We start from the raw sequence: 8499 nt of genomic DNA on the forward strand, positions 1-8499 counted from the left end.
CTAGCATCGGCCCGGGCAGCAGAACATGCAACAGAACCACAGGGACGCCGGGCAACAGTTGCTATAGCGATGGAACCTGGGTTCGGCCAATCCGCCGCGCGGCCAGGCGGCTGATTCAGACGGCGGGATGTTGTCCACCACACCGGACTTCCCCGACCACAGCTTCTCATCGTCCCAGCAGACGGGGAGTCCGGCGGCCAGCGTGCCCCCCCCCTGTCCCGCTCGTCTGGACCTGCCCGGGGAGGCCTGGGAGGGACAGGGGTCCAGCTCCGCTTTGACGGCCAGGAAGTAAGCCAAGTCCAGGTCCAGGCCGCTGGTTCCCACTCTGGGCAGAGGAGTGTTCTGACGGCACTGAGGACAGGGGATCCACATCTATAGAGGACGAGAAAAGAGATGTATGTATCGTTGCTGTCGGGGCAGGAACCTCAATTTCAGTGAAAATACTGACCATATTTTTTAAGACTTGTAACCAACGCCTCCACCTACTACGCAAGCTCAACTCCTTTAGAGTGAGCAAGCATATCATGGAAACAGTCTATAAAAACCTGATAGAGGGAATCTTGACTTTTAACATGGCAATGTGGTATGGCAATCTTAATGTAAAAGGTAGAGGCAAGCTGCAGCGAATAGTGAACCTAGCCTCAAAAATCATTGGGAAGAGACAGAAACATTTAAGCTGTATCTACAAGGAGGTACTTCGTAAAAAAGCTGTCAAGATAGCAAACAACCCCTCTCATCCACTCTGCAGGGAGTTCGAACTACTTCCCTCTGGTAGACGGTACAAAGTACCAAAAGCTAAGCGTAACATTTTTTTTAAATTCCTTCATCCCTAATGCCATTAAGGCACTAAATGATACAATGTCTCGCTAGATTTGTTGTTTCTTCCTTTGTATTTGCCACTGTTGTCCTGTACTTTTCTTTTGCCATGAGAAAATAATTGTGTGTTGTTGCTGTTGTTGTTGTAACTGTTTGTTTTTTACTGTTGTTGAGACCGAAGACACATTTCCACACGTGGACAATAAATGAAACTAACTAACTAACTAACTTACCTGCATTTTTAACTTTTCTGTAAATTAAGCCCTACTTGATCATACTACAAAAGCATGAAAAGTAGCAGATCTACAAGCTCGTTTCGAACTTGTAAGAGCTGCTACTTTTGCTGTTTTTGCCGTTTTGAATCTCAAGGACCCCTGGGGGTCCCCGGGCCCCACTTTGAGAACCAATGTTGTAGGCTACAATTTTATACTCTTGATTTTGTTTGGATATGTTTTTTTGCACATTAAGTTTGCGCTTGCATGTTTGCTATCTGTACGTTGCATGTTGTACATTTTTGCTTGTTTAATTACCACACACGCACTGTAAATTGATCAAATTGGTTGACTGTACTATAAGGTTTCGCCAGGGACCAGCAGACACCTAGTGATTCTACACAGCTTCTGTGTCTGCACTCTGCACAACTTTTTGTTATTAAGTTTAGGGAAAAATGCTGCTAATTGTCCCAAAAGTGTTGTTTTCTCATGCCAATAAAGCTCCTTTGAATTGAAGCACAATGACAAATATTCTCTGCCTTTCTAATTAAATATCAACACTTTGCTATGTGGACCATCAACCCAAAATAGACCTTTGTTGACCTCCGGAGGGGAATTCATGTCATGGCATCAGGCCAGGGTTCATTAGTGAGGAAAATGGAATAAAAAAACAAAAAAAAGTTCAGTTGAACGTTTGAGAACCTTCAAAAAGCAGGTTTTTGAGGGATTATTTTTGATTTATTATTTATTTTATTTCAACAAGGAAAAATTGTCGCCCCCATATCTCCCACCTCCCATCAAATCCAAACTTGCCCTCCTCCTCCTCCACCAACCTGATCGTTGATGACCGTGTCCAGTCGTTTCAGACATGCCTGGCAGAAGGTGTGGCCGCAGTACAGTCTCAGAGGCAGGCGGTCGCTCAGATTGAAGCCGGCGAAGCACACGATGCAGTCCAGCTTGGGAGGACTGTCACCGGGCAGCCGCATCAGCGGCGCGTCCAACGTCACCGAGCCCCCGGGCTGGGCCGCTGCTGGGCCGGTGAACGGGTTGGGCTCGTCTTCTTCCGCCATCTGAAAAGTTGTTTTTAGATTGAGTGTTTCATCTTCTGTTTACTATAGAGCTGGAGAGACTGAACAAACACTCTATAGCATTTCATTATCGGAATATAGAGCTATATAACATTTATTTGAACAAAACGTCGCCTTGGTAAACTAATGGCCGAAGTCATTTTTTAAAAAGTTTTTCAGGAAAAATTAAAAACTGATCCAAAATATAGGATATTTCTTAATCATTTCACACAAAATGTTTATAACAAATTATGACTATTTAAATAGAAATAACACTGTTTGTCAGTTATGTAACATAAGAGATTTAAATAGGTTTAAATAGGATTAAACCTGACTTAGTCAAAATCCTTTGCCAATTATTTTGGCCTAAGTCACAAAAACAAGTGACTTAGGCCAAAAAAAAGGCCTATTTTGGCCTAAGTCACACTAGGGAGTAAAGGTCCTTACACACCGGGCGACACCGGCGAAAATAGCGAATATACGCAAAATTCGGACTCGTTCCAAATAATTAAAAGACGCTTTTTCGCTTCGCTTTTTCGCTTTTTCGCTTTTTCGCTCCATGTACGGAGCCATTGACTTTATAAGGTTTTTAAAAAAAACGCATTATTCGCACGAAAAAATCGCCCCGGTGTGTAACAACCTTTAGGCCATTGTACTAAAAGGGGCGGGAATAGCATGATCCTTTTCAATTAGGAGATGGGCCATTTTACCAGAGGTGGCCAGTGTCATGAGGAGCTGACTTAGGCAAAAATATAATTTTCCTCAAAAAATGACTTAAGCCATTAGTTTAGCAAGGCGACGAAAATATAACTTAACCGACCTCTTCATTCATCATTTTATGTTTGGGAGTTTGGGTCCAGGGGAGACACCAAATGTATCTTTTGGCTCTCGGGCCGAAAATGTTTTGAACCCCCTGATTTATGTACTGTAATTGCACTGTACCTTCTAAATCCTACCTTACACAACACAATTATTTAAACCATTTAGGACGGGAAGCCACATTTGTAGCTAGACCTTTCAAGACGGGAAACCCCTTTTTGGGGTTGTTGTTGTTGTTGCTATGTACAGCTGTATAGCAACATAATGGTTTTGTAATTTTGTAATAAATATTTGAGGTTTTTCAGAAAACTTAGGTCAGGATTTACAAGGCGTTTTTAAAACAGGCCTCAGGTCTAAACAGGTTGGTTAAGTACTTGCTGGATTGTCTTGGAATTTACTACGTGCCACCCTCAAGTGAAACCTGACAATGATGACCCCATGACCTTTCCTCTACTCTAGCACCTTCCTGGGGCCAAAGTGTCAACACTGTGGGTCAGTGGTGTGTTCTACCGCGTTACGTAGGGTGGCGGAAATTGGTAGGTACCTGACGATTCAATTCGATTGCGTTTCAGAGGGCTACGATTCAATTAAATTGCGATCATTGCGATTAATTTACTTCCATTATCTTTTATTGATAATAAAAACTAATGGGAGTGTCACTGTCAGCTGGAAGGTTAGTATTTGCCAACATCAACAATTGCAGAAAACCAACAAGAAAATAAACAAGTCCTTTTTTGTAAAAAATAATACTGACTTATAACAAAGGCTTCTCAATATTCTGATAACCAACCAAAATATGGCTGCTGCTCTGTGTAATTAGCGATATGAAGAAGGAAAAATCTTTTTTTTTTTAAATGTAAAAATCGATTTTTTTTTAATAATAATTATAATCAATTCTATAATCGTCCATGTCTGAATCGCGATTAATGAATGAATCGATTTTGGAAAAAAAAAACGTATACCGTCTACTAACCATTTCATCCATTGAAAACGCGCCAGCGTATACCCAAGACCACGCGCATGTCGTGCAAAGAATGAGTATCGTATACCTCCGAAAAACAACCTTGAACACACCACTGCTGTGGGTCATAACTTCCGAGTACATTGAACAAATAATAACCGTTAAGAGAAACACAGTAGACCTATGCAATGTGAATGATTACATGCATATTATCGTCTCTGTCGGGTGGAAAGCTCATAATATGAGGTTTATGTCCAAAACTGTTACTTTTCAGGATTCAAATTTCAAAAGTAGCAAAAGTAGCAGATCTACAAGTACAAGTTCGAAACGTGCAGATCTGCTACTTTTGCATGCTTTCGCGTGACACTGTAGTGTATGACCAAGTAGGGCATTCATTTACGAAAAAACACAAAAGGTTTGAATCTGGAGACAAGAGGTTTCTGCCCCGACAGTAACAACATGTTAACACAATGATATGCATTTAAACCATTGGTACAGTCAGTAACACAAACCTGTAGGCGATCAACCCATTAAACCCATTGAGACCTGAAGCCGATTCTACATGTCTCCTAAATCTCAACAGTTTTCTGAAAAACGCATGTTTCTATATCAGTGGTGCTCAATCGTTTTCACGTCAAGTACCCCCACAATTACATGTATTTGGCCGCGGACCCCCATCAAAATATGTTGTTCCAGGGACCCCCCAGAAGCAAAGGTTTGAGTTAAAAATGTTCGCTTTAAAAAATATATATATTCAAAGATGTGCACACATTTTCACGATTTTTCAAAAATAGCAGATCTACAAGCTCGTATCGCGGCACTCGGTGCCGCGCTACGAGCTTGTATATCTGCTATTTTTGAATGGCCCAAAGTGTAAAATAATGCTTTCTTAGCTCAAATCTAAAAATGACACAGTTCCGGGTCTTAAAGGGTTAAAGCAAATGGCAGAATACACTGAGAGAGCCTGTTGTGGGAGAGGACCAGTAAAGACTGGTCGTACTGGGCAGACCGCTGCTGTAAACCAATACTCTACTTTCCCTACATGAATATTTGATAAAGTATGTGTGTAAATGTAACCACGGGCAACCCGGGTGACTGTTGCATAACAATAGAGTGACAAAAACGACCATGCACAATACATGAACTCGCTGCCATTATGTGAAATACTGTATAGAGCATATATGTATTATGTAGACGCATTTTAAAAGGTCGGGTAAGTGATTTTCTTTGGTTAAATAAGTGTCCAGCTCTTTATTAAAACAGAATGCATTTTCAGGTCAGGAATCACCAATTTTATCCAAAAGAGCAGTGGTTTTCAACCTTATTCATGCCAAGGACCCCTAAATTGATATACATTTGGCCCGCGGACCCCCCATCTGAAAATGTTTTGTGCCAGGGACCCCCCAGAAGCAAAGATTTGAGTTAAAAATGTTCACTTTACACAAAAATACATATATACAGATTTTTCAAAAATAGCAGATCTACAAGCTCATAGCGCGGCACTCGGTGCCGCGCTATGAGCTTGTAGATCTGCTATTTATGAATAGCCAAAGCTAAGTGGTTAAAAATGATTGTGACGCTATGTTAACTAATTTCGCTGGGGACCCCCTGGTACTCTCTCCTGATTGGCTGAAATGTTGTCACCTATACCTGAAAATGTATTTTCTGTTTATTAAAGAGCTGAAGAGACAGGGAGACTCCTGTTACTGAACAAACACTCTATAGCAATGATTACTATCACAATATAGAGCTTTAACCTATTAACAAAATATGTTTTGTTTTAACCAAAAAAAGATCACTTAATTACCCTACGTCCCTACCTTTAATTATACATATTACATGAATGTGTTATACTAATTATATCATTATTATTACTAATTATTACTCCTACTGCTGCTTGAATGTAATGTCACCGATCTAGGATCTGATCCTAGATTCTAGGATCAGATCCTAGATCGGTGACGTTACATTCCTTCTAGGACCTACAAGGTTATTATTGGTTGACGTGATGCTATCCAAGATGTCAGCAAATTCCTTACATAACAATCTACGATAGTAAAAGAAAAATTAAAACGCCCACCAGTTCTTTTTTTCATAACTCCAGTGGAATGTTGTCGTTGCCATGGTTTCTGCAGTCACTGTGACAAGACAGCCAAGGCCGTGTCTCCAAAGTTCATGAACCACACACTTCAATGGACCACAGCCGTCCTTGTTGGTTGGGACACACACACACACACACACACACACACACACACAGAGAGAGAGAACCAAATGAAAATCAAACACTTTGGAATGAGAGGTTAAGACTTTCTCCTCGGCTCGCATCTCTTTAAAAATGCATGCCCCGCCAAAGAGACAGAATCAGAGATCCAGTTATATTCTGTGAGTTAACCCCTTAACCACTTAAACCCCAGCATCCGTATCGTGGGGAAAGCTTTCGATGCAAAGAGCAGATCAACAAGCTCACAATGCATCGCGCTACGACGCGTTGTGAGCGTGTGGGTCGGCTATTTTCAACTAAACCTTTCCCCACAATAACAGAAAATTCACTAGCTCAACCATACGGGGTTTAGGTGGTTATACCCTATAGCAGTGGTTTTCAACCTTTTTCATGCCAAGGACCCCTAGATTGATATACATTTGGCCGCGGACCCCCATTTGAAAATGTTTCGTGCCAGGGACCCCCCAGAAGCAAAGACATCAGTTAATTTTCGCTTTAAAAAATATAAATGATCAAAGATATGCACAGTTTTTCAAGGTTTTTCAAAAATAGCAGATCTACAAGCTCATAGCGCGGCACTCGGTGCCGCGCTATGAGCTTGTAGATCTGCTATTTTTGAATAGCCTAAACTAAGTGGTTACAAATGATTGTGATGCTATGAACTCATTTTGCTGGGGACCCCCTGGTACTCTCTCAAGGACCACTGGTGGTCCAAGGACCAGTGGTTGAAAACCACTGCCCTATAGGCCTATACTTCGTTGACCGGGTTCCCCCAGGGCTTTTCCCCTCTATTTTATCTTTGCCAAAAAATAGCCGATCTACAAGCTCCCAACCCGTCACAAAGCGATACGTTGTGAACGTGTGGAGCGGCTATTTTTGGCAGAATGTTCACCTTTTATGATGACACTTTGTGCCGTGCTGCGAGCTTGTACATCTATTTTTTTTAACATTTTTGAATAATTTAGCTTTTTTTTCAACACAATTCTTCTCTTCTTGGGGTCCCTAGCACAAAACATGTTCAGATGGGGGTCCGGGGCCAACTACATGTCAATTGGGGGGTCCTTGGCACGAAAAAGATTGAGAGCTAACTGGTCTAGGTGATTGGCTCAGATAAAGGGTATACCAATATTTATTGATTTATTTGGGGTCTGTAATTGGTTTCTATACATTGGCAACGTCTGGAGTACTGTTATAATTGTGGTAGAGTTCCAAATAGCGTTACCGTCTAATTTGCAAATACAGACTTTTGTGACAATGTGAATGTATGTATTTTCACAACAATCCCGGATTAGGGCCGTTAGTGCTGATGGAAGTCGAGCTCAAGTTGAACGTCTTCATTGTCCAGTCAGTGGACATTTGTTTTGTTAAAAAATGTTATCCCGCGATTTTTGTAACCCATTTTTTTCACCCGGTGCCAATTTCCTAAGTGATCCTGGGCGCTACACCAGTCCTACACCAGCGTTAGACCAGTCCCCCACAGCCTGGGGAGGCCAGGGCCGAGCTCATGCTTCCTTCAATGCATGAGAGCCAACTGACCTTCTTGCCTTCTTATCACCTGACAGGGGGGAGTTTCCCTGGTTGGACATAGCGCGTGGAAGGAACACGTTATTCCAACCAGTTCCCTTCCCCTCCATCAGGCGCCCCGGCTGTCATGGGGGAGGCGGTATAGTGACCAGGATTACTACATGTTTTTGTGAGGGTATTAACTACCCTGGGAGACACGGGGAGAACATGCAAACTCCACACAGAGTGGGCCCTTTCGCCAACCCCACCTAGGGTATGGGCGCTGATGACGCGGAGGAGAAGACACGCCCCCAGCGCCCACAGCGTCCCCGGAGGGAATCGAACCCAGGACCTTCTAGCTGTGAGGCGACAGCGCTACCGACTGCACCACCATGCCCCCTCAGTCAGTGGACATTTGTAATATGCTCTCCGTCTGACAATTATAATAATCATAGCTACAATAAAACCACAATCTCCACTAGAAAGAGGACACTTACTTCAAAGTATTAGTCACAAACATTTTCAGAAAATGTTCTTTGTTCATTTTTAAAAATCTGATAGAAATGGCAGATCCATAAGCTCACAAAGGCATACTGTAGCGGTGCCATACATTGTCAGCTTGTAGCTTGGCTATTATTTTTCGCTATTCATTGTACGACAAAGTACACTTACTGTATGTAGTACACTTGTACAGTGTTGTATATCTTTATATGTCTTGATGAATTGAATAGACAGGACCACACTGGAAACAAGCCCTCAGGGCTTCATCATGTGTTGTCCTTTTAGCATTATTGTATAACTGTACAGTGTATATCTGTACTTTTTAGCAAACTGTTCATAAAGTATTGAATCAATCAATAAAAGGTCTTAAGTGATTACAAGTCTTCAAAACCGTCTTTA

General features: G+C 42.0%; 1 protein-coding gene across 1 annotated transcript; it reads right to left on the bottom strand.

Moving 5' to 3' along the window:
* rnf224 (ring finger protein 224) lies at positions 1-5989 on the bottom strand (the record flags this gene model as incomplete). Its single annotated transcript, XM_084055807.1, has 3 exons — positions 5956-5989; positions 1862-2098; positions 1-372 (listed from the first exon to the last, which is right to left on the bottom strand). Exons 2-3 carry the CDS (start codon positions 2096-2098, stop codon positions 1-3), a joined length of 609 nt encoding a protein of 202 aa, XP_083911933.1. The 5' UTR covers positions 5956-5989.
* Between the last annotated feature and the right edge of the window lie 2510 nt (positions 5990-8499).

Source organism: Gymnoscopelus microlampas, assembly GCF_963454915.1.
Source record: "Gymnoscopelus microlampas genome assembly, chromosome: 1".
Lineage (NCBI taxonomy): Eukaryota > Metazoa > Chordata > Actinopteri > Myctophiformes > Myctophidae > Gymnoscopelus > Gymnoscopelus microlampas.